This window comes from Alnus glutinosa, chromosome 5 (assembly GCF_958979055.1).
Source record: "Alnus glutinosa chromosome 5, dhAlnGlut1.1, whole genome shotgun sequence".
NCBI lineage: Eukaryota > Viridiplantae > Streptophyta > Magnoliopsida > Fagales > Betulaceae > Alnus > Alnus glutinosa.
This window is the reverse complement of record NC_084890.1, coordinates 24,879,626-24,906,336: the sequence shown is the minus strand read 5'-3', so window position 1 is coordinate 24,906,336 and position 26,711 is coordinate 24,879,626. Positions and strand designations below refer to the sequence as shown.

At 36.1% G+C, this 26,711-nt stretch overlaps 2 protein-coding genes and 2 long non-coding RNA genes across 4 annotated transcripts; 1 reads left to right on the top strand and 3 right to left on the bottom strand.

Moving 5' to 3' along the window:
• Nucleotides 1–363: 363 nt before the first annotated feature.
• On the bottom strand, nt 364–2,284 carry LOC133868450 (uncharacterized). Its single transcript, XR_009900339.1, has 3 exons — nt 1,947–2,284; nt 1,181–1,210; nt 364–699 (listed from the first exon to the last, which is right to left on the bottom strand). It is a non-coding gene; the product is annotated as an uncharacterized LOC133868450 (long non-coding RNA).
• A 4,111-nt stretch (nt 2,285–6,395) lies between these two features.
• LOC133869151 (uncharacterized) lies at nt 6,396–7,963 on the bottom strand. The gene is made up of 2 exons (XM_062306110.1): nt 6,570–7,963; nt 6,396–6,406 (listed from the first exon to the last, which is right to left on the bottom strand). The coding sequence occupies exons 1-2, from the start codon at nt 7,687–7,689 to the stop codon at nt 6,396–6,398; spliced, it is 1,131 nt and encodes a 376-aa protein (XP_062162094.1). The 5' UTR covers nt 7,690–7,963.
• A 132-nt stretch (nt 7,964–8,095) lies between these two features.
• Nucleotides 8,096–9,740, bottom strand: LOC133868451 (uncharacterized). Its single transcript, XR_009900340.1, has 3 exons — nt 9,656–9,740; nt 8,890–8,919; nt 8,096–8,408 (listed from the first exon to the last, which is right to left on the bottom strand). It is a non-coding gene; the product is annotated as an uncharacterized LOC133868451 (long non-coding RNA).
• Nucleotides 9,741–10,886: 1,146 nt separating this feature from the next.
• LOC133869149 (tyrosine/DOPA decarboxylase 5-like) lies at nt 10,887–21,313 on the top strand. The gene is made up of 4 exons (XM_062306109.1): nt 10,887–10,917; nt 15,355–15,793; nt 20,769–20,977; nt 21,038–21,313. The coding sequence occupies exons 1-4, from the start codon at nt 10,887–10,889 to the stop codon at nt 21,238–21,240; spliced, it is 882 nt and encodes a 293-aa protein (XP_062162093.1). The 3' UTR covers nt 21,241–21,313.
• The last annotated feature ends 5,398 nt before the right edge of the window (nt 21,314–26,711 follow it).

Genomic DNA, 26,711 nt, shown 5'->3' with positions numbered 1-26,711 from the left:
ACGGGTCAAACGGGTCGTGTCGACCCGATTCGATCCATTATGTTAAACAGGTTTCACGGGTCGTGTCGAGTGACCCGTGAAATTATCGTGTTCGTGTCGTGTCTGGAGCCCCGACCCGTTAACATAAACGGGTCATGTTCGTGTCTAGGCTAAACGGGTCGCGGGTCTTAACGGGTCGTGTTGAGTGACCCGTTTTGCCAGCCCTACTGTTTAGTACGTATGTACCCCTTTCGCTTTGTACGTATAATGTAACGCCCCGCCTTTTACAAAAAGGCGTAAGTGAAAATTTCGATTTCTACGTGACATTACTACATCATCAGAGTATAAATTGGCAGCGGAAAATATAATTTATCCAACAGGCTTGGATTAAATAACACATTAGAGCCTTTAAATTAAATACCTCAACTTACATTAAAATAATAATAAAAGGTCTTAAAAATAAATACACACAAAAGCAATAACATAAGGGCCATCACGGCACACGTTCTATGTAATAGTAGTCATATTACAAACCATAAAATAAAGCATAAGATGTCTAGAAAGTACATAAAATAAAACCTAATAACGACATGGGAGATAAACTGTTCAGCAAGTCTATCATAAAAAGGAGACTTTAGACAGTCTCATCTATGAAACCAGAATCATCATAAGGCTCCTGATAATCCTGATACTCGTCAGTGTCTGTGCCTGCACAGTCATCTATGAGAAGGTGGTTATAACCACAATCCCATAGTTCCATAAGTGAGCTAACTGTCATTCAACAACATTATGATTTATGCGTTATTTTAAGGTACAGATATGACATAATGATGAGGTGATAGTTTTTCATGCGAAGTTTAATAGTTTATATAGTGATTACACTCCTCTCTTGTAAGGGCACGTCCCCCCGTTTAATCGTGTTTCTCGAGGCCGTCCCCTCTACATTACATTTTAATTAACTTGTTTTCGCACTATCGGAGACCTCCCTCCTCTAGTACTTTGAAAGCCGTTCCAATCAATATGATTATTATTGTTTCCGGTTCAACTCTATCATGAACCTTTGGGAGACGTCGCGCCCAATATTAATAGGTTGATTATTAACAGTATGCAATAATCAGTCACACGCATCCAATTAAAATAAAACATAAACACAACATTACTGAAATCCAGTGCTACCCTCAGTAAGTATAAAAATACTTACAGTCCTTTTTGTGCTGTCTCAATTCATCATCTGCATCAAACACATATACATGTGCATACAAGGTCAATATCATTACTTTCTAGAAACTCATGCCTCAACATGAATTCTACTTTTATACATAGACACATACATAGAAGCGATCATCTATTAATTGGAAAATCACTTACATTTATGAACACTCAACATGGTTAAAACTTAATATTTACTTAATCAATTAGCAAATCAATACTTTGGAATAACATCTAATCTAGGTCTCAAGTAATCACTCGAGTACAATCTAAAATTCTTAATATCATTCTCTATAGCATAGAGAAATCAACCAACAAGAAACCTATGTATTTTTCTAATAAAACCTAATCACTTTTAGGGAACATCAATCCAATTACCAAACCAATTAACAAAACATATTAACAATTATTTCAACCAATATATTTGAGAAATCATAATAATACAGCATGCTCAATTTCCATAATACTCAACTTCTAAAACAATGCATTACATGATTAAACTCATGAAATCGTTCTTTAATTCTAGAGTTTTATAATTAATCAACCCTTAGTTTAAACAACATCACTCATTAATTATCAATAATCAAACATAATCAATACTTTAGAGTATATATATATTTTTCAAAATATAATATACATAAATAAGTTATAATTAGAATATTCAATTCTATAATTATTAAAGTTATATTCTAATATACTAGTTACTTGATTTTATGAAAATATATACTTTTAGGCTAATTAAAAACTTAGAAACTCACATTAAGGATTTCCACTCGAAAATCCAGCGAAACGGTGAGTTTGGTCGCCGGGGAAAATAGCCGGAAAGTCGCCGGAAAAGTGGCCGGAAAGTCGCCGGAAAAGTGGTCGGAAAAGTCGCCGGAGAAGTTGCCGGAGAAGTCGCCGGAGAAACTGCCGGCGGCGGGTCGGGGTTCCGGGTTGATGGGTCTCGGGCTTATGGATCTCGGGCTTGCTGAATGGGCTTGAGTGTTCTAGGTTTGGCTCGTGGGCTTTGGGTTGAATGGATTATGGGCTGGGTTACTGCTGGGTTTTGGGCTTCACGAATCGACCGGATCTCTCCCTCTCGATCTCTTATCTTTCATCTCACTCTCTGTTTTGAGTAACAAAAAGGAATAGAGAAGAAGCAGAATAGAAAAGAAGGGGAAAGGAGAAAATAAGGAAGAAGGAAGAGCTTAGTACTCAAGAGGTGCCAGTCTTTTCTGAAGAGAGGCAGTCAGTTATAAAGGCCCGAAAAGGCTTAGGCAGCAATTGTGAATGGCTAAAATGAGTGCATGAGCTGGAGAGTAAATGGCTGTAATGAGTGTAGGAGCTGGAGAGGTTGGTGGGAGAATGGAAAGAAGTCGAGAATAAGGAAGTTGTTGAAGAAAAGAGGGTAATAAAATATTTAGAATAAGAGGCAAAATGATGAGGGAGGCATATTAAAATCAAAGTGGAGAATAAGTTGGATTTTAAAAATGTGAGGGTGATGAGTGGATGGAATCATTACTACCGTAGTGTATGAATGAGTTGTATTTCAAAGATGGGGATGTGAATAGATTTGATTAGTTTATGAAAAATAAAGCATTCGGTGTAGATTAAATTATTTAGTAGGTAATTCTTTTACACTAGGTCTTTATCAATTTAATAAATCATTAGAGTAACATTTTAAACCCGTTTTGAGTCTAGTTCGTTTCATAAATGAAAACATTTTATTACGAAGTTTAATAGACATAGTATTTATTATACTAAATAATAAAGTGTCAAAATAATTATTTTCCATCTTTACTCAAAATATTAATATGTTTTAAAATCTGGGGCGCTACATTCCTCCCCCCTTAACAGAATTTCGTCCCCGAAATTTAAATTCTGACATGTATGCATGGAAAACAATCGTACTTATTTAAAATCCATAAATACTTACCTAATTGTTTTTCCGTATCACCAAAAATTTGCTCGGGAGGAGGATAATCCACTGAACCGCCCCACCCAATCTCATGGTGCATCTCAAAACAAATACGGATATTTATTTCGCATATCTTGTTCAAGCTCCCATGACGCTTCCTCTACGTTGTGATTTCGCCAAAGGACCTTAACTAAAGGAATGGTCTTCGTTCTGAGCTTTTGTTCCTTGTGGTCAAGAATTTGGACTGGCATTTCTTCATACTGAAGATCTTCTTGTATTTGCAATGGTTCAAAATCAACAATATGCAACGGATCGTGCACATGCTTCCTTAGGGTGGATATGTGGAATACATCATGCACACCCGATAAAGCAGGAGGTAAACGGATTTTGTATGCCACTGGGCCAACTATCTCAGTTACTTCAAAAGGTCCAATAAATCTCGGGCTTAGTTTTCCCTTCTTGCCAAAACGCATCACTCCTCTCATTGGTGAAACTTTCAAGTATACAAGATCACCAACTTCAAATTCCAACTTACGACGATGCTTGTCGGCGTAGCTTTTCTGTCTGCTCTGAGCTGTCAACATCCTCTTCCGAATAAGAGTGACTTTGTCCTTCATCTCTTGTATGAATTCCGGCCCAACAAGTTGTCTTTCTCCGACCTCATCCCAATACAACGGGGATCTACACTTACGTCCATAGAGAGCCTCATATGGGGCCATACCAATAGTCGATTGATAACTATTGTTATAGGCAAACTCAACTAAAGGTAGATATCTAATCCATTTACCTTTAAAGTCGAGTACGCACAATCTTAACATATCTTCCAGGGTTTGAATGGTTCTTTCGGTCTGCCCATCTGTCTGAGGGTGATAAGCAGTGCTGATGTTCAACTTCGTTCCCATTGCTTCATGTAAGCTTGTCCAAAATCGAGAAGTGAATCTCGGGTCTCTGTCTGACACAATAGAGGTAGGGATCCCATGTAGCCTGACAATCTCCTTTACGTACAATTCAGTCAGTTTCGACACTGAATCTGTGATATGAAATGGAATAAAATGAGCACTCTTAGTTAGTCTATCAACTATCACCCAAATAGAATCTTGGCCTGTGGGTGCCTTTGGTAGGCCTACTACAAAGTCCATGGCGATCTGATCCCACTTCCACTCTGGAACACTGAGGGGTTGTAAAAGTCCTGCAGGCCTTTGATGTTCAGCTTTTACTTGTTGACATACATGGCATTGAGCCACATATTCAGCAATATCACGTTTCATGCCGCGCCACCAGAATTTCTTCTTTAGATCTTGGTACATCTTCGTACTCCCCGGGTGTATGGTGTACATAGTCTTATGGGCTTCGTCTAGAATATCCCTCTTTAGCTCTGCATCGTTAGGTACCACTGTCCTGGCATCTCCGGTTCTCAACAAATCATCCTTCGTGAAGTGGAATCCAGGGGCTTCACCGCGTTTAACTTTCTCTATGAGTTCTTGTAGTTCCAGATCGTTTTCTTGAGCAACCTTAATCCTATTTGAGATTAATGGTTGAATTACAAGCGTTGCATTGGCGGCCTGGTCCTTAGTTGGAGTAACATCTAACTGAATCATCCCTAACTGTTGCGCAAGCTGATCAGAGGTATATAAAGTATTAAGGGTGCCACTCTGAGACTTCCTACTCAAGGCATCGGCAACTACATTCGCTTTCCCCGAGTGGTACAGGATGTAGCAATTGTAGTCTTTTATAAGCTCTAGCCACCTCCGCTGCCTCATATTCAACTCCTTCTGTGAAAAAATGTACTTCAAGCTCTTATGGTCGGTGTAGATTTCTACTTTCTCTTGAAACAGATAGTGCCTCCAGATTTTCAGGGCATACACTATTGCTGCAAGTTCTAGATCGTGAGTTGGATAGTTTCGTTCATGATTCTTCAATTGCCTGGATGCATAGGCAATTACCTTGCCTTGTTGCATGAGCATGCAGCCCAGTCCCTTGAGAGACGCATCGCTATAAATGACAAATTTCTCAGATTCCACAGGAAGAGTAAGGACAGGTGCTGACACTAACCTCTGCTTGAGTTCTTGGAAGCTTGTTTCACATTCTTCACTCCAGACAAAGTGAGCGTTCTTCTTTGTTAGAGCAGTCAAGGGGCCCGACAGTTTAGAGAACCCTTCCACAAATCTCCGATAGTATCCAGCCAGTCCCAAGAAACTTCGGATTTCGTGGATATTTGTTGGCCGCTCCCAATTTGTTACCGCTTCAATTTTGCTTGGATCCACAGCTATCCCATCCTTTGATATTACATGGCCTAGAAATGAGACTTCTTCCAACCAAAACTCACATTTCTTGAGTTTGGCATAAAGCTTCTTCTCTTTCAGAATTCCCAATACTGTTTTCAGATGCTCTCCATGATCTTGATGATTAGTGGAATAAACTAAAATGTCATCTATGAACACGACTACGAACCGGTCGAGGTACTTGTGAAATACTCGGTTCATTAAGTCCATGAACACAGATGGCGCGTTAGTCACCCCAAATGGCATAACCAAAAATTCAAAATGGCCATATCGTGTGCGTATTGCCGTCTTTTGGATATCTTCTTCTTTCACCTTGAGTTGATGGTACCCTGATCGTAAATCAATTTTGGAGAAAACTGTGGCTTCTTTGAGTTGGTCAAAGAGATCGTCAATCCTAGGCAAGGGATACTTGTTCTTGACCGTCACTCGATTCAATTCACGATAGTCTATACATAGACGCATCGAACCATCCTTTTTCCGTACAAACAGTACTGGTGCTCCCCATGGTGAGACACTAGGGTGAATGAAACCCCGGTCTAGTAACTCTTGCAGCTGCTGCTTCAGTTCCTTTAATTCTGCTGGTGCCATTCGGTAAGGAGCCTTGTGAATGGGTTGGGTTCCCGGTAACACGTCAATAGCGAATTCAATTTCACGGTCAGGTGGTAACCCTGATGAAATTTCAGCAAAGACGTCAGGGTAGCCGCTCGCAATAGGTATATCTTCTAGCTTTTTCTCCACTTCTGGTTTAGCTTTCATGTAAGCTAGAAATGCTGGTGCACCTTTCCTAACACTTCTACTTGCTTGAATTGCGGAGAGAAGGGGTGGAGTAGCTCGTACTCGAGATTCATGAAATATGAACTCCTCTTCATGAGGGGGTCGAAAAATGATCTCCTTCTTCCTACAATCAATACTAGCATAGTACTTTGACAACCAATCCATTCCAAGAATGATATCAAATCCTAGCATTTGAAATACAGCTAAGTTTGCAGGTAAGATCCTCTCCCCTATCCTTATTGAGCAATTATTTACTGACTTCCTACAGGTTATCACATCACCAGTAGGGGTAACCACATTTATGTTTTGTTCTAGGGGTTGAGTGTTAATACTACAAAGCTTAACATATGTTGATGATATGAATGACCGCGTAGCTCCTGAGTCAAAAAGAGTACATGCAAGTCTACCGAATAAAGGGACGGTACCTGTCACCACATTTGTAAATCCTTCATCATCATTGACTCCTCCAGGTGTAAGTGAATATACCCGAGCTTGTGTAAGGTATTGTTGCTGAGATCCGCCTCCTGGTTGCTTTGATCCTCCGGCAGTATTCATAGGGCAATCCTTGAGGTAGTGTCCCGTCTTCCCACATTTGAAACAACTTGTGCTTCCCATTTTACAGTCTCCTCCGTGCTGCTTACCACATTTGATACATGGGGTCATTTGATTCCTACGCGCTGGTGGAAAACTCTTCTCTACGAAAGGCCTAGAGCCACTTCCCACTGCTGACCTCTTTGTAGGGTATGAGATCTGTTGTTTCGACCGCTTCTTCATGTCGTAGGCTGCTGCCGATTCGCGGATTCCTCTCTCAGCGAGAGATGCAACTTCCACCAGTCTAGCAAAATCTTTAATTTCATGGCAAATAACTCGTTCTTTGACTCGAGGGGTCAGGCCGTTCTCAAAGCGCTCCGCCTTGGATTCTTCGTCTGGAATCAGATTGAGAGCAAACCTAGCTAATTCCATGAACCTTGCAGAATATTGTTCCACCGACATGTTGCCTTGGACAAGGTTTTGGAATTCAATGGCCCGAAGTTGCCTCTGAGCCCTTGGGAAAAAGCGCCTATTATATTCTGTTTTGAACATTTCCCAAGTAATGATAATTTCATTTCTCGGTCCTGCCAATAATAATTTCTTCGAAGTCCACCATCGTCCTGCTTCGCCTGTCAAATTCAGCGCTATGTACTGTACTTTTTGTTCACTCGTGCAGCCAAGAGTGTCAAATAGCGTATCGATGTCCGTAAGCCATGCTTCCGCTGCATTGGGTCCTTCATTACCATTAAATGATCGAAAGTGATGGCTTGAGAAGTCTTTGATGGAGCACCCCTGGCGTTCAATTCGCTCCATAGGCCGTGGAATTCTTGAAATTGCTTCAGTGAGCTGCCTAGTAGTTTCAGCCATGAATTGCGCCAAGGCTTGAGGAATTCCGTCATAAAGTGGCGGAGGTGGAAACTCTCTATCCTCAGCATCGTGACGATTTGCCTCATGATCGCGATTGCATGGAAGTTGTTGTCTTGGGTCCATGATGCTGTTCACTAAGATATTCATTATCTATATACATGATAAGTTCGGACTAATAACATCTAAGAGAATCTGTATCAATGTTTATCTCATATGCTTCAAATAAGAGAGGTTTAACAATTTTATCCTTAAGTTATCATTATATTTGTTCTTCATTTATCAACCATCATACAAGTTGAGTTAGTAACTTATTTATAATTTCAAACAAAGGTAGTTTCATATTTCCAAGTTTTGGTAATTCTTAGACTCCTAAGGTCTTTAAGGCACTCAGAGCCGACCGCTCTGATACCATAATGTAACGCCCCGCCTTTTACAAAAAGGCGTAAGTGAAAATTTCGATTTCTACGTGACATTACTACATCATCAGAGTATAAATTGGCAGCGGAAAATATAATTTATCCAACAGGCTTGGATTAAATAACATATTAGAGCCTTTAAATTAAATACCTCAACTTACATTAAAATAATAATAAAAGGTCTTACAAATAAATACACACAAAAGCAATAACATAAGGGCCATCACGGCACACGTTCTATGTAATAGTAGTCATATTACAAACCATAAAATAAAGCATAAGATGTCTAGAAAGTACATAAAATAAAACCTAATAACGACATGGGAGATAAACTGTTCAGCAAGTCTATCATAAAAAGGAGACTTTAGACAGTCTCATCTATGAAACCAGAATCATCATAAGGCTCCTGATAATCCTGATACTCGTCAGTGTCTGTGCCTGCACAGTCATCTATGAGAAGGTGGTTATAACCACAATCCCATAGTTCCATAAGTGAGCTAACTGTCATTCAACAACATCATGATTTATGCGTTATTTTAAGGTACAGATATGACATAATGATGAGGTGATAGTTTTTCATGCGAAGTTTAATAGTTTATATAGTGATTACACTCCTCTCTTGTAAGGGCACGTCCCCCCGTTTAATCGTGTTTCTCGAGGCCGTCCCCTCTACATTACATTTTAATTAACTTGTTTTCGCACTATCGGAGACCTCCCTCCTCTAGTACTTTGAAAGCCGTTCCAATCAATATGATTATTATTGTTTCCGGTTCAACTCTATCATGAACCTTTGGGAGACGTCGCGCCCAATATTAATAGGTTGATTATTAACAGTATGCAATAATCAGTCACACGCATCCAATTAAAATAAAACATAAACACAACATTACTGAAATCCAGTGCAACCCTCAGTAAGTATAAAAATACTTACAGTCCTTTTTGTGCTGTCTCAATTCATCATCTGCATCAAACACATATACATGTGCATACAAGGTCAATATCATTACTTTCTAGAAACTCATGCCTCAACATGAATTCTATTTTTATACATAGACACATACATAGAAGCGATCATCTATTAATTGGAAAATCACTTACATTTATGAACACTCAACATGGTTAAAACTTAATATTTACTTAATCAATTAGCAAATCAATACTTTGGAATAACATCTAATCTAGGTCTCAAGTAATCACTCGAGTACAATCTAAAATTCTTAATATCATTCTCTATAGCATAGAGAAATCAACCAACAAGAAACCTATGTATTTTTCTAACAAAACCTAATCACTTTTAGGGAACATCAATCCAATTACCAAACCAATTAACAAAACATATTAACAATTATTTCAACCAATATATTTGAGAAATCATAATAATACAGCATGCTCAATTTCCATAATACTCAACTTCTAAAACAATGCATTACATGATTAAACTCATGAAATCGTTCTTTAATTCTAGAGTTTTATAATTAATCAACCCTTAGTTTAAACAACATCACTCATTAATTATCAATAATCAAACATAATCAATACTTTAGAGTATATATATATTTTTCAAAATATAATATACATAAATAAGTTATAATTAGAATATTCAATTCTATAATTATTAAAGTTTTATTCTAATATACTAGTTACTTGATTTTATGAAAATATATACTTTTAGGCTAATTAAAAACTTAGAAACTCACATTAAGGATTTCCACTCGAAAATCCAGCGAAACGGTGAGTTTGGTCGCCGGGGAAAATAGCCGGAAAAGTGGCCGGAAAAGTCGCAAGAGAAGTTGCCGGAGAAGTCGCCGGAGAAACTGCCGGCGGCGGGTCGCCGGCGGGTCGGGGTTCCGGGTTGATGGGTCTCGGGCTTATGGATCTCGGGCTTGCTGAATGGGCTTGAGTGTTCTAGGTTTGGCTCGTGGGCTTTGGGTTGAATGGATTATGGGCTGGGTTACTGCTGGGTTTTGGGCTTCACGAATCGACCGGATCTCTCCCTCTCGATCTCTTATCTTTCATCTCACTCTCTGTTTTGAGTAACAAAAAGGAATAGAGAAGAAGCAGAATAGAAAAGAAGGAGAAAGGAGAAAATAAGGAAGAAGGAAGAGCTTAGTACTCAAGAGGTGCCAGTCTTTTCTGAAGAGAGACAGTCAGTTATAAAGGCCCGAAAAGGCTTAGGCAGCAATTGTGAATGGCTAAAATGAGTGCATGAGCTGGAGAGTAAATGGCTGTAATGAGTGTAGGAGCTGGAGAGGTTGGTGGGAGAATGGAAAGAAGTCGAGAATAAGGAAGTTGTTGAAGAAAAGAGGGTAATAAAATATTTAGAATAAGAGGCAAAATGATGAGGGAGGCATATTAAAATCAAAGTGGAGAATAAGTTGGATTTTAAAAATGTGAGGGTGATGAGTGGATGGAATCATTACTACCGTAGTGTATGAATGAGTTGTATTTCAAAGATGGGGATGTGAATAGATTTGATTAGTTTATGAAAAATAAAGCATTCGGTGTAGATTAAATTATTTAGTAGGTAATTCTTTTACACTAGGTCTTTATCAATTTAATAAATCATTAGAGTAACATTTTAAACCCGTTTTGAGTCTAGTTCGTTTCATAAATGAAAACATTTTATTACGAAGTTTAATAGACATAGTATTTATTATACTAAATAATAAAGTGTCAAAATAATTATTTTCCATCTTTACTCAAAATATTAATATGTTTTAAAATCTGGGGCGCTACATATAATATGGCCAACTTTGGTTCGTACATGCCATGTGCAAAGAAGAACAGTGTTTTGTTTATGAAACGATCAACACCTCTGTAACATAATTAACCATCCATGATCCAACTTTGGTACGTGCATGCTAAGATATATTGGCCAAAAAATGGGATAATTACTTTTTCCCTCATGAATTACCACATTCTTCCAACATGCCCCCATCAACTGACAACAAAGATGAGGGTAAAAGAGGGAAAAAAAAATAACTAAAACGGCACGTGACCTGTTGACCGTCCAACATAACGGGTCTGACTGACGAAAGGGGGCAAATTATGTAACGTTGGTAGTTCGATGCTCTATTTTGATCGAGTTGTCAGTTCATGGGGGTATATTGACAATGGCCGGTAGTTCATGGGGGGAAAAGGTAATTACCCCTTTATGGTTTTTTATGTTATGAATTTGTAATGTTATTTTTTTAAATGTTGAATTTGTAATTTATGTTTACTTGCTTTATTGTTATGCTCATTGAATCGTTGAAAAAAAAATAAAAAAATTAAAACATATATAAGGGTGTTTCTTGTGAGCATTGATTATAGAAATATTTTGAAGTTGTATCAATCATTCTTTTCTTTTTCTTGTTTTTTTAATTCTACATATTTTTGGTGTTGCATTATATTTTCAAAACACAAAACAAGCGCAAAAGACTAAAAATTGATCAAAATTATTTTTAAAAGCATTTAAAATAGGCTTATTACCTATTTGTGGATAGCGGATATTAACCACACTGAGTAACCGCAATAACCTCGCGAATACGAATAGTAATAAAATGATACAGATGTAGATATCTAAAAATGATATATGCATTTTGCGGGTGTAGATAAAAAGGTACGAATTCTATGGCGTGGAACCTTATAAAGTTTTGGAGGCGTGATTCACATGGGACGGAAACCGTTCCCACCCACCCCTTTTCATGAAAAAATAATTTTTTTTATCAAAAAAAATAACTTTAATTATCGCATCAAAAATTACTTTTTGATTAAAAAATTATTTTTAATTAAAAATACCAGTTGAAAGACGGATAAAATGGTCCCCACAAATCATTTCTGAAAGTTTTGATAATGGACGTACGGATTTCTTGTAGTAGTGTGCACGTGATTTCTCTTTACCTAAATGCAACCAAACGGCGCATTAAATTCTCTACATGTCCTATTGGCTACTGCCACGCATTACTGTGTTATTTACTGTCTGACATGATAGCCCTTACGTACGTAACTTTGACGTGCAGGACCACAAGCTTCACCTCATACTTGTTATTTGTTCTCAGACTTCCTCCGGCTAGGTATAAATTGTTTTTGTTGGAATAATAATAATGCTATTTGTTATTTTTATATTTTCTTTTTTCTATTTTTCTAAAATTAATGTGGCTCTTAATTAAATTACTATTGAATTTATGGTAAATTACTTTTAAATTTTAATTCAAATATAATTTTAAAAGTCACATCAATTTTAGGATGACACAATGGTGATAAATACCATTACTCGTAGCTCATATTCTTTTGAGCATGGAAAGTAATACGAGAATACATACCAGTATATACAGGGGCGGAGCCACGTTAAGGCTTGGGGGGGCCTGGGCCCCCCCAAGCCTCAAGGTTCTCCCCCAAAAAAAAAAAAAAAATTTAAAAAAAAATTAAAAAAATTAAAATTTTACCCCAAAATTTATTGTTTTTTCAAATTTTGGCCCCCCCAATTTTTTTTTTTTCAATTTGGCCCCCTCAACTTGGGGGGGCTGGCTCCGCCCCTGAGTATATAGTTACCAGTTGATGGAGTATCGTGACAGTACAAGATATTTTAGGATTTCCTATATATATCCGTACAGTAGGATTTTATTATTAATATGTGATATTGTAACATTAAATCATTGTTAAAATGGTTGCATTCCTGTAGATATAGGTACATTGTCAAACCACGTAAATGTCTTAATTTTTTTTTACTATCTCTCTTTTTTATTTTATATTATTTATTATTATTATTATTGTGCACAGTACTAACATCAGCCAATGTAAGTTTTAACGGCTAACATGTGTACATTTTGTTATTTGCCATATAAAAAATAACACGCACACATTTTGTTACATCAATTTTTCTGTCTCTGGCTTTATAACCATACGTACACATGGTACCATTTTTCTTCCAGTAATTCAATGTGGCACTTGTCTATAAATATATGGTTTATAATAGCAGCACTATCCATGTTAAATATAGAGAGGGGCTACCAAGAATCTTGAAAAAGAAAGGCAACATGCACGTGTTTTTTCAGCCATAGGGAAGGGGAGCCTAAAAGGACGTTTGAAAAAGTCCTCCCCATCACACTTCTACGTACACCTAATTTTCTTATACCACATATACACATTGTGACATGGGGTGAGTTGAATAGCCTCTTTTATATATATATATATTACTTTTATTTAATTACCAAATACATTTTTTTTTAAAAAAAAAAAAAAAAAAAAAAACCTAATCTTAATCTGAAATGTTTTTTAAAAAAATAAAAAAATTATGATCTTTTCTATGGAGACTCTTTAACTTCAATAAAATAAATAAATAGTTAAAGGCCCAATAACACAACAATCAATACCAATAAAAAAACAGTGCATTTTTTCTCTTATTAGGAGACTCTAAAACTCCTACATAGAATAAAAAAAAGGATTTATCTCTCTCCCAAAGAGTGTTGTCATTCACGAGTAATTCTAAATGTTCATTAAGAGTTCATAAAAAAAAAAAATGAGATGGCTTTTAAAATTACCATTTGATCAATCACACGCCCAATGATAATTTTAAAAGGCAACTCATTTTTTTATGCACACTTGATGGACACTTAATGTACATTTAGAATTACTCGTCATTCACTGTTGCTCGGGTTTCTCTTCTTCTTGTCTGAAGAATGTGTTTCTCGCACACAACAAAGTGGACCCAAAAATGTGTCTTCTATCGCACCCTTCCTTTAAGGACCGAAGCTGCTTCAGCTTTTCAACAAAACCTTTTTTATCCTCCCTTTTTTTCTTTTTTCTTTTTTTCACTTTCCGGAAGCTTCTCACTTCCACACGGCCTTTTTCTTTTGTTTTCTGTTTTCTTCACAAAGCTTCCACAAGAAGCTTCTCAAATCAACTAACATAGAGTAATTCTACATGTTCATTAAGTATTCATCAAGTGTCTATAAAAAAATGAGGTGGCTTTTAAAATCACCATTGAGCATGTGATTGATCAAATGATAATTTTGATCAAATTGTGATTTTAAAAGCTACCTCATTTTTTTATGGACACTTAATATACTATTAGAATTACTCACTAAAAGGATGTGGAATACAAGGAAGCCAATGAAGAGAGTGGGGCCCAGGAAAAGACTTTTTGAAATACAAGTCATAACTCTACAAAAACAACCACCACTATAACGGGTAATCGGAGTTGCAACTTTTTTTTTTCTTTTTTTTTTTTTGGTGCGCACTGCTGAGAGTTCAACTATGATGTTTTGTAGTCATAGATTGAGAGAATTAGATGATCTTTTTATAATGGGAAGCTAAAAGGTCTTCAATAAATCAGGTTCTATTATTCTTTTATTATAATTTTTTTTTTTAATCATAGATCATGTTTCTTTTATTTACAAATATTGTTTTAGTTTGTTAGAAATATGCACTTGGATATATAAAAAAAATTTAAAAAAGAGAAGAATAAAACATTAATTGAAACTCAAAGAAAAAAAATTATATAGATTTGCTATGAGCAATATAACATTGAATCTTAAAGGAGATAAGAATAATTTTTAGATTAAAATATAATACAAAAATTAAAATAAATTATATTATTTAATATTTAAATATAAAAAAGCTTCATTTTAAATTTTCACCTTAAACCCCAAAATATATTGAGCCGGCCCTAACCATCCATCGCCATCGCCCTCTCTGGTGCCCCACCGTCATCATTGGTCACGCATGGGGAGATGACGATAATACAAATTGTTTTATAATGGGGGTGGCCGAACCACTCCCATTACCTATTTGCGGATAGCAAATAATAACCGCAATAACTACGCAGATACTGATAGTAAAAAAAGATACGGATGCAGATCTGGATGCAGATATCGCAAATAACCACGCGAATATCCACATGTATACCCCTAACATATACCCTCAAATTACTACTTAATTGTCAACCGTGGTTAGTAAAAACATTATGCAGATTCATATATCTAAAAGTGATATCTGCATTTTGCAAATGTGGCTATGGATATTGTAAAGACCCACCAAAGCAGAATATATTCTTGCATAATTTTTAGTTTTTTTTTTTTTTTTTTTCGAATATATAAGAATACTTTTGACTTATTGAAAAAATTTAGGGTGATTTTTATTTTTTTGGTAGATTAGAGAAACATTGTAAATTAAGTGATAATTTGAAAGGGATATGTGAATATTTTTTTTTAATTTAAAAAATGGTTAATTATAATGAGACTGAATTTCTTTTTTCTTACTTCTACAGCGGCCGAGCCACAATTTTTCTCTTAATGAAATTTGGCATGCGCACAGCTATATATGATTTATAATAGCACCATGCACTGTCCATGTTAAATAACAGTAACGCTCTGTTAATCTTCCACGTCTTATTATTGGCCCGTACAACGTCTAGTGGCCGAGAAGGGAGAGGAGCTACCAAGGCTGGCAGGGAAGGGGGGCCTAAAAGGACTACAATCCGAAATTTGCAAAGACATTAAAGCAGGGTTGGTCCCATTGTTTCTCTGCGCCACTGTGGGGACTACTTCCACAACTGCCGTTGATCCACTGGGGTCGTTATGCAACGTGGCAAAAGGTTATGGCATATGGGTCCATGTGGATGCTGCTTATGCTGGAAATGCATGCATTTGTCCGGAGTTCCGGCATTTCATGGATGGTGTTGAGGGTGCGAACTCATTTAGTCTCAATGCACATAAATGGTTCTTAACCACTTTAGATTGTTGCTGCCTTTGGGTAAAAGATCCGAGTGCCTTGGTAAAATCACTCTCAACCAACCCTGAGTTCTTGAGGAATAAAGCCACCGATTCAAAGCAAGTGGTGGATTATAAAGACTGGCAGTGTTGGCTGATTTTTCCAGCAAAACACACTTCAAAGGGCAGCAGATTATGACATGGAAACACAAGATAATAAGAGAAGGTTGCTGCAGAATTTCTGCAGCAAAGTGAACAAAACAGAGGTAAAAACAGAGCTGAAAACAGAGAAAATGGAAGGGGTTTTTTCTGCAGAATCTTTCTTCTTCTATTCTCGGGAGTCTTCTTTTTTTCATATCTCATCCGTCCATACATAGCTTCTTTTTCATTTACATACAAAACAAAAAGAGCCTTTAACAAACATGTTTCTAGAAGCCTACGTGGATACATAACACCTACTTACTTTCACCTACTACAAACCAAGGTTTAACAAAAAACACAACCAAGGTAAACAAGTAACTAGTCAAAGCACATTAGTAGATAACATTCTCCCCCTTAATGTGCTGTTCTTGAACTCCTAATGCTTCTCTGAGTTGCTGGAACTTTTCCTTTGGCAAGGCTTTGGTGAAAATGTCAGCTACTTGCTCTTTTGACCTGCAGAAATTCAATTCTATTTCTCCTTCTTCAATTGCTTCTCTAATGAAGTGATGCTTGATTGCAATGTGTCTGGTCCTGCTGTGATAAACTTGATTCTTTGCCATTGCTATAGCTGATTTATTGTCACAATACAAGTATACAGCCTCTTCTTGTTTCTCACCAATATCTTCAAGGATTCTTTTCAACCAAATAGCTTGAGACGTTGCCATAGCTGCTGAAATGTATTCTGCTTCTGCTGAAGATTGAGCAACTGATTGTTGCTTCTTTGAGGACCAAGAAAACACACCTGATCCAAGTGAAAAGGCATAACCTGAGGTGCTTTTCATATCATCAGCACAACCACCCCAATCACTATCACAAAAGCCAATCAACTTCACAATGGATTTTCTGCAATATCTAATTCCATAACTTGTGGTGCCTTGAATGTATCTAAGCACTCTTTTTGCTGCTGCAAAGTGAAAATGACTTGGAGAATGCATGAACCTTGATAGCAAACTTGCTGCAAACATGATATCAGGTCTTGTTGCTGTGAGATATAGCAAGTTTCCAACCAAACTTCTATAGAGTGTAGCATCCACCTTTTTTCCTCCATCTTCTTTTTTTAGTTTTTCATTGACAGCAAGGGGTGTAGCCATTGGTTTGCAACCAAGCATTCTGAACTTTTTCAGAATTTTTTCAGCATACATCTTTTGAGAAATGAACACCTCTTCTTTGTCTTGATACACTTCAATACCAAGAAAATAGTGTAGCAGCCCCATATCACTCATCTCATACTTTTTCACCATATCTTTCTTGAATTCTTCAATCATTTCAGTACTACTTCCAGTCAAAATCAAATCATCAACATATAGTGCAACAATAAGCAAATTCACATTACCTTGATGCTTTACATACAAGGTTGGCTCATTCTTGCTCCTTTTGAAACCACTTTCATTGAAATAATTGTCAATGTGGCTATACCATGCTCTAGGAGCTTGTTTTAGCCCATACAAAGCTTTTCTCAACTTGTATACTTTTTCTTCTTCTCCTTGGATGACAAATCCTTGAGGTTGCTCAACATACACCTCTTCTTTCAACTCTCCATTTAAGAAGGCTGATTTAACATCAAGTTGGTACAATAACCAACCCTTTTGAGCTGCTAGACAAATTAGAGCTCTCACTGTATCCAAGCGAGCTACAGGAGCAAAAGTTTCATGAAAATCAACTCCGGGCTGCTGTGAATACCCTTTTGCAACTAGCCTTGCTTTGTTTCTTTGAACTGAACCATCTACATTGTATTTTACCTTGTAGATCCACTTCACACCAATAATTTCTTTGTCTTTAGGTCTCTCAACCAGCTTCCATGTTTTGTTTTTTTCAATAACTTCAATCTCATCTTCAATAGCTTTTTTCCAACTCTCTTCTTTCATTGCTTCTTCAAAATTTTCAGGTTCAACAACACAAAAGTTACATCTTGCATAAATATCATCCAAATTCCTTAATCTCATTGGACTTGAACTTGGAGATGTTGAACTTGAGCTTGGAGATGATGGTGAGCTTGGTGATGAAGTTGAACTTGATGATGGATGAGTGTTGTCATCATTGCTTTCATTTTCTTGAGCTGGTCTTTGTTGTAAAAGAGTCGTGGGAACAAGTTGATCTTCAACTTGATCTTGCTCCCAATTCCATTTTGCTTTCTCATCAAATAAGACATCTCGGTTGATGATTACTTTGTTAGTTTTCAAGTTGTATAGCCTATAGCCCTTTGACATTGAGCTATAGCCAACAAATATGCACTTCTCACTTGTCTCATCCAGCTTGTATCTTTTCTCCTTTGGGATTTGAGCATAACAAATACAACCAAATACTCTAAGATGCTTGATTGATGGCTTTCTTCCACTCCAAGCTTCAAATGGTGTTTTACCCCACACGGCCTTAGTTGGACATCTATTCATCAAATAAACAGCTGTGTATACAGCTTCAGCCCAGAAGGTTTTTGGTAAACCTTTCTCATGCAACATTGATTTGGCCATTTCCATTACTGTTTGATTCTTCCTTTCGGATACCCCATTTTGTTGTGGAGTATAAGAAACTGTCAATTGCCTTTCCATGCCTTCATCTTCACAGAATTTATGAAATTGATTTGAGGTATATTCCTTCCCTCTATCACTTCTCAAGACTTTAATAAGACAACCACTTTGTCTTTCAACAAGACATTTAAACTTTCTAAAGATATTGAAGACTTCAGATTTTTGTTTCATAAAATAAACCCAAGTCATGCGACTATAATCATCAATAAAGAGAATAAAGTACCTGTTTTGAGAATGAGAAAGAGTTTGCATCGGTCCACAAACATCAGTATGCACCAATTCTAACATCTTCTTAGCTCTCCATGCTACTCCTTTTGAAAATGGTTGTCGATGATGCTTCCCAAGAGCACAACCTTCACAAACTTCATTCTTTTCAATGATAGTAGGAAGCCCTTGTACCATATTTTTCTGATGTAGTAGCTTGAGACTTTGAAAATTCAAATGACCTAATCTTTTATGCCACAACCATGATTCATCAAGTACACTAGCTTTTAGAGCCATATCTTTTGTATATTTGAAAGTGAGTGGAAAGCTTCTATTTGGAGCCATTTTAACTTCAGCCACAATCAATTTCTCTTTCCCTGCATCATACACTGTACAACTACGTCCTTTAAAGTAAAGAGCATAATCATGCTCCATGAGCTGTCCAATGCTAAGCAAGTTTTGATCTAACTCCGGAACAAACAAAACATCATGAATTTGCTTCAGTCCTCTCTTGGTTTCAACTCCAATGCTTCCTTTTCCTTTAACATCCACCACAACACCATTTCCCATCTTCACTTTGGAGCTGAATGAGGTGTCTATGTCAATAAAGATTTCTTTTTCCGGGGTCATATGATTGCTACAACCACTGTCTAAGAACCATGTATCATTCTTCTTCTCGGAAACATGTTGACATGCATAGAATAAGCTTCCTTCACCCTCTTTCTCCTCGGTGAAATTTGCTTGTTGATTGTTCTTCAATAATCTACAATCTTTTTGCAAGTGGCCAAATTTTTTGCAATGAAAACATTGTGGCTTTCCCTTGAACCAGCAGTCTTTCTCAACATGACTACTCTTCTTGCAAATATTACATCTTTGTGAAGAGCCTTCGTCACTTGGCTTTCTTTCATAGCTACCTCTACCTCTTCCTCTTGGACTTCTTCCTCTTCCTCTTGCTCTATAACTTCTACCTCCTCTAGATAGATTCCCTTCACTTTGTTCATGAGTTAATGCTTTCTTTTCATGATTTTTAGCATTAACTGTGAGCTTAGATTGAAATGCACTCTCTATTGATTTTTCGGAGTGTCGTTCCAACCTTTGCTCATGAGATTTCAATGAACCCAACAACTCTTGAACACCTAAACTAGAGAGGTCTTTAGTTTCTTCAATAACAGCCACCATAGGATCAAATTTTTCAGATAAGCTTATCAAAATTTTCTCAACAATTCTACGATCAATCATATCTTCTCCATAAGCTTTCATTTGATTTACCAACTCCAAAAATCTAGTGGAATAATCTTTCACACTTTCATTTTCTTTCATTCTCATATTTTCAAAATCTCTTCTAAGAGTTTGGAGTTTGATGGCTCTTACCTTTTTGTCTCCTTGAAATTCTGCTTGTAGAATATCCCACGCCTCCTTAGCTCTTGTTGCTCCCATAATCCTTGGGAAAATAGTTTCTGAGACTCCCCTTTGAATCATTCCTAGAGCTCCAGCATCTTTGCTTTTGTTCTCCTTCAATTCCTTTTGTTGAGCTTCAGTCAAACTTGATGTTGATTCAGGCATTTGATATCCTGATTCTACAATGTCCCATAAATCTATAGAGACAAATAAGGTCTTCATCTTTATACACCAAAACTCATAGTTCTCACCTGAAAAAACTGGAACTTGAACACTACTCCAATTCAAATTGCTTGTGCTGGCCATGGCTTTTTCTTCAACGAATCCTCTGTTTTGTCTTCAAATTTTCTGCCCAAAAACTCTTTCTTTGAACCAAGCTCTGATACCAAATCTGTTGGCTGATTTTTCCAGCAAAACACACTTCAAAGGGCAGCAGATTATGACATGGAAACACAAGATAATAAGAGAAGGTTGCTGCAGAATTTCTGCAGCAAAGTGAACAAAACAGAGGTAAAAACAGAGCTGAAAACAGAGAAAATGGAAGGGGTTTTTTCTGCAGAATCTTTCTTCTTCTATTCTCGGGAGTCTTCTTTTTTTCATATCTCATCCGTCCATACATAACTTCTTTTTCATTTACATACAAAACAAAAAGAGCCTTTAACAAACATGTTTCTAGAAGCCTACGTGGATACATAACACCTACTTACTTTCACCTACTACAAACCAAGGTTTAACAAAAAACACAACCAAGGTAAACAAGTAACTAGTCAAAGCACATTAGTAGATAACAGGCAGATAGCCCTAAGCCGAAGATTCCGGGCCTTGAAACTCTGGTTTGTGCTCAGAAGCTATGGCGTGGCTAACCTTAGGAACTTCATTAGAAGTCATGTTGAAATGGCCAAGCTTTTTGAAGGGCTTGTAGCAATGGACAAAAGGTTTGAAATCGTGGCCCCTAGATATTTTGCTATGGTTTGTTTTAGGGTTTCGCCAATAGCAATGGGTAAGCCAAAGGCAACGCACGAAAATGGTAATGTTGATGAGAAGAAGAAGGTGGACGTAGAAGAAGAAAGTTCAAATGAGGTTAACCAGAAGTTATTGGAGTCGATTAACATGTCAGGCCGAGTTTACATGACGCATGCAATGGTTGGGAATTTGTACGTTATACGGTTTGCCGTCGGCGCGACTCTTGTAGAGGAACGACACGTTATCATGGCTTGGAAAGTGGTGCAGGACCATGCAACTGCCATACTAAGCACCAACTAAAACTAAGCTTCTGTTATCATGCCGGACAACATTTGACAGACCAGTGAAAGAAGGAAATGAGTAGTGGGTTGTTTTGTTTTGTAGCTGTACGTGCTGCATGTGTGGTTGAATTGTATTTGCTAGTTCGGTGTTTTCGGAGTATTGTATTTGCCTCCTATTCGGTTTTTTTTTTTTTTTTTTTTTTTTTTTTTTTTTTTTTTTTTTTTTTTTTTTTTTCAGTTTTCATTATTAAGGGTGTAAATGCGGTGAGATATTAACTGCATGCATCCACACCTAGTAGATACGGATGGCAAAAATCACTATCCGCACGCACTTGAGGATAGTGGTTACACGCACCAGCATATCCTTTATTTATATATATATATTCCACTTATGAATGTGTAATATTTAGATAATTTATGTTTTTTATATTGGATTTATAATTTATGGTTCTTTTTTTTTTTTTTAATGTTTGTTGGCTTGATTTTTATGTTCATTGAATTGTGGATTAAATATATATATATATATATATATGTAAGGGTGTTTCTTGTTAGCATTGATTACATGAATGTTTTGAGGTTGTATCCATCATTTTGTTTTCCCTTTTTTCTTTCTTTTTTCGGTTTTACATATTTTTGGTGTTGCATTATTTTTTCAAAAGAAGCCTAAAAGACAAAAAATGGGTCAAAATTATTTTTAAAAGCGGCTAAAATAGGCTCATTACCTATTCGCGAATATCGAATAATAACCACAATAACCGCGCAAATACTGATAGTAAAAAAAGATACGGATGCGGATCTGGATATCTAAAAGTGATATCCGCATTTTCCGAATGCAGATATCGCAAATAACCACGCGAATATCTACATGAACACCCCTAACATATACCCTCAAATTACTACATAATTGACAACCGTGGTTAGTAAAAACAATATGCAGATGCAGATATCTAAAAGTGATGTCTGCATTTTGTAAATGTGGCTACGGATATTATAAAGACCCACCAAAGCGGAATTCTTGCATAATTTTTAGTTTTTAGTTTTTGTTTTTTCAAATTTATAAGAATACTTTTGACTTATTGAAAAAATTTTAGGGTGATTTTTATTTTTTTTCCTGGCATTGGGGGACATTGACAATTTTTTGGTAGATTAGGGAAACATTGTTAATTAAGTGATAATTTGAGAGAGATATGGGAATTTTTTTTTTTTAAAAAAAAAAAGTTTGGTTAATTATAATGAGACTGAATTTCTTTTTTCTTCCTTCTACAGCGGCCAAGCCAAAAATTTTCTATTATTGAAATTTGGCGTGCACGCAGCTATACAATAATAATAAAAAAATAAAAAGCCCTATGGTGTAAAAATTTCGCACCAAAACTTCAAAACGGCGTCATTTCAACATTCACTTTTGTCTTTACATTTTTTTGCAAAAATGACCGTGCTTGAATCTTTGAAAATTTTTATAATTTTGTTTATTTAAAAAAAAAAAAGAAGTTGTATTTTAGAAATTTTGATAGAATTTAACAGAAAATTTTAATGTAAGATTGGAATTGAAAAAAATTAAAATATAGATACCTTAAATTGACATTTTCTAAATATAGAAACACTAATTACAAAAATAATGAAAGGTCAAGAATTTTAACAAGAATATTTATAGGTCATATAACAAATAACACGTGTGTATGCATTTTGTTACATCAATTTTTCTGTCTCTGTCATCTATATATATATATATATATGCTTAATTTATAACCACACGTACATGGTACCCATATGATTTACAATAAGGCTCTGTTCTTCCACGTCTTATTATTGGCCCGTACAACGTTTAGTGGCTGAGAAGAGAGGGGGCCGGGCTACCAATGCTAGCAGGGAAGGGGGGCCTAAAAGGACGATTGAAAAAGTCCTCTAACCACACAAGCACATCCTTTTTCAACAACATAGCACACAGTTTACTGTACGAGAATAGAAGTTAACAAGCTAAGAAATGTTACATGTACTTAATTTTTTATAAATGAAGTCTTATTAATTGATGTGTAGCTTATTTATTGGAGATGGTCAAAACAATTAATAAAAAAAAATGCTACGAGTACTAATGAATATTCTCTACATCATCTTAATAAAACTCTCTTTATAAAAGTTTCAATACGTGTAGCATTTCTATAGCTAGCTAGGCCTCCACACACAAAAGTCCTCCCCATCACACATCTACAACGTACACCTAATTTTCACATACTGCACACATATTGCGACAAGGTTTGAGTTGAAACTTGAATAGCCACCTAAAAAATTAGATTTTTTTTACCTTTATTTTGACCCTCTTTCATTTTGAAATACCAAATATATTCCTAGTTTTTACTGTTAACTTCTAACCAAATATTCAAACTTGGTTTGTTTTTTTTGCGCCTTGAGACTTGAGCTCACAAGTCACAATCACAAGCCTGAAGTGAAGCCTGCACCTCTGCAATGAAGGACCACCAAGCCTACACGTCTCCCCTACCCATTTGCACCGAGACTCTGAAAGTGACATTCCAGAGAGAAATCAAGAAGAGCAAATTCATCGCCATCGCTGGGCTCTCCTTCCACTCCCAGGTTTTCATTCTATCTTTCGATTCTTCCCCTTTTCCCCTTTTCCTCTTGTAGTTAACAACCATGCCATATCAACATTTCGTAAGATGATTTCACTTTAAGGTTATGTGTTTGTGCCTTTGATTTTTCAAATTTTTATGATTCACCTAGGCAGGACTGTCTTAGGTCCATGATCCATCCAGCCTGTGCACATGAAAGGACGGTCTTGTGCTAGAGGTCTTCGGTTGAGACTGATGGCAAGCCCTTAGATACGCAACTGGTGAGAGTATGTATAATTATTCATGTTTTTTAGTCTGTATTGAACTTGATGTATTTTATTCAATTTGTGTTCTTTTTGATTGATGGAAGCCAAACTCAGTGAAGGAGAACTGTAGGAGGCAAGGGCATGGAGACTGGAGCGGCATTGTTGAAAGCAGCAATTCAAAAATGCAGAACACTGCCAGAACCTGAAATGTGCACCGTATATCGCTTCATGTTGATCCCTTAAGGACTCCTGTTGTGATTCTCTACAAGAGATTTGGATTCCAAGTCGATAACCTGATAGAAGGTTACTAACTTACTATTCCTCTAATTGAAATGCCTATAGAATGGTCTTGGATTTTGATGTTGACTTGATCAATAGAGGGCAAAACTTGATCCAAAGTTTTGCGGAATTTAATCTATGGAAAGATTTTGTTGCTGTGTTGAGATTGCTGAACAAGATGATCCAATGAATCTGATGTGATAGTGAATACTGTTATACGATGAGAAGAAAATAATCAATGATGGAAGGAAATATGTTGTTTTTTGTAACTCTGTTACTGTAGTTCTCATTGTCTTTAAGAGATCAATGCATTTGTGAGATAATATTGCCCGTTAAAATACATTCATGTTGCAAGACACTCTTGGTAATTCTCTTTTATATATTTGTTCAAATATGTTCTGACTTTTAAATGGGTGTATCATTTAGGCTTTGGACGTTGCAGCATTGTTATGACATGACTCTCATCATTGTTGTTGTTTGGGGTTTTGGCAAATCTTGTTAAAAGAAAGAGTCTACGCTCAAAGGTGCCCTTTTTCTTGGACCCTATAAATTTTGCTTAGTTTATTTTACTAGTAGTTTATATTATTGTGTGTTTGTGATATCGTGAAAATTTGAAATTATAATTTTGAATCGAATGGGTACTTTGATGTAAAAAAATTATACGAGTTTTTTTTATTGTTAGTGGTAATAAAAATTATAATAAATATCACTTGTTAGTAGTAATAAGAACTATAATGAAATTCTAACAAAAATCTTACACTTCTAGAAGAAGAAAAAAAAAAAAAAAAAAAAAAAAAAAAAAAAAAAAAAAAAAAAAAAAAAAAAAAAACTACATGTAAAAGTTCAATCTGCATTTTGCGAATGTGACTACGAATATTGTAAAGACCCACCAGAGTGGAATTCCTACATAAATTTTGGTTTTTAGGTTTTTTTTTTCTCCAAATTTATAAGAATATTTTTGACTTATTGAAAAAATTTTAGGGTGATTTTTATTTTTTTCCTGGCATTGGGGGAGATTGACAATTTTTTGATAGATTAGGAAAACATTGTTAATTACGTGATAATTTGAAAGGGATATGTAAACTTTTTTTAAAAAAAAAGTGGTTAATTATCATGAGACTAAATTTCTTTTTTCTTCCTTCTACAGCGGCCGAGCCACAATTTTTCTCTTATGCTCCGTTTGTTTCGGCATAAAATGATTTTGGCATTTTCCTTTGTTTGGTGGGGGCGAAAATAATGGTCAACCGGAAAACGATTTCTGTTTGACCAAAAATGCTTAGTAAATTTAGAAAAATGATTTACGCTTTTTAAAATCGTAAATCATTTTTCGAAAACGCCAGACGCATTCGACCCCTTTTAAACTACGCACTCAACCTTCACGTTCAAGCAGTCAACCACCACAGAAATCTTGCCGGTATCGGAATCTGATAACATCCGGTCAATGTCGCTGGAATTCGTCAACAGAATCAGGCCACCTTCGCCGGAATCCGGTCAGCTCAGATTTCGGCGACCAAACTGGTAGTATTCCAGCCATCTGGCCGGAATCCGACCGTTCTGTGTCAGATTCAGGCAGTTTTGGCCGGCATTCGGTGACTTTTGCCGGAATCCAGCCACTTTCGCCGGAATCCAGCCAACCCAAATTCCGACGAAACTGTCCGGATTCTGGCCTTTATTTCAAATTCTGGCTATAGTAGTCGGAATCCGGTAAAAGTAGCTGGAATCCTGTCGATCAGTGACGGAATCTCGTCACCAGTGATTTTTATGTTATTTTACATTAATATTTATATTTATATGTTTTAAATAAAAATTAATTTTTATAGGTTAATATGATTGAATGAAAATATAAAAAATATTTGTGATTTTCCGTACCCACCAAACATCGAAAAATGCTTTCGGCGAAAAATATTTTTTAGAAAAATGACTTTCCTTTGACCATTTTATGACAAAAACCATTTTACGTCAAAACAAACGGAGCATTAATGAAATTTGGCATGCGCGCAGCTATGCTATGATGAACAAAACCAACCAAAAAAAAAAAAAAAAAAACCCTAACGTACAGTTACATGGCCAGATAGTATATAGGACAACTGCGGAAAATCAAATGGTAGATATATATGGTTGGGTAGAAAATCAACTCGATCTCTCTCTTTATATATATATATTAGATTTAAAACAGCGCTGATTTGTTAATAAAAAAGCGGGAACCAATGGTGCTAAGGTGAAAATTTCGCACCAAAACTTCAAAACGGCTTCATTTCAACATTCACTTTTGTCTTTACATTTTTTTGCAAAAATGACCGTACTTGAATTTTTGAAAAAATTTATTATTTAAAATTTTTAAAAAATAAAGTGATATTTTAAAAATTTTGATAGAATTTAACAAA

Excerpts from the sequence above, each read along its gene's own strand:
- LOC133869149 (XM_062306109.1), top strand. The coding sequence starts at position 10,887 with ATGCCCCCATCAACTGACAACAAAGATGAGG. Across the intron at positions 10,918-15,354 it reads AACTGACAACAAAGATGAGG|TGGCCGAGAAGGGAGAGGAG; the intron begins GTAAAAGAGGGA and ends TACAACGTCTAG. Across the intron at positions 20,978-21,037 it reads GGTTTCGCCAATAGCAATGG|AAGAAGAAAGTTCAAATGAG; the intron begins GTAAGCCAAAGG and ends AGGTGGACGTAG.
- LOC133869151 (XM_062306110.1), bottom strand. The coding sequence starts at position 7,689 with ATGAATATCTTAGTGAACAGCATCATGGACCCAAGACAACAACTTCCA.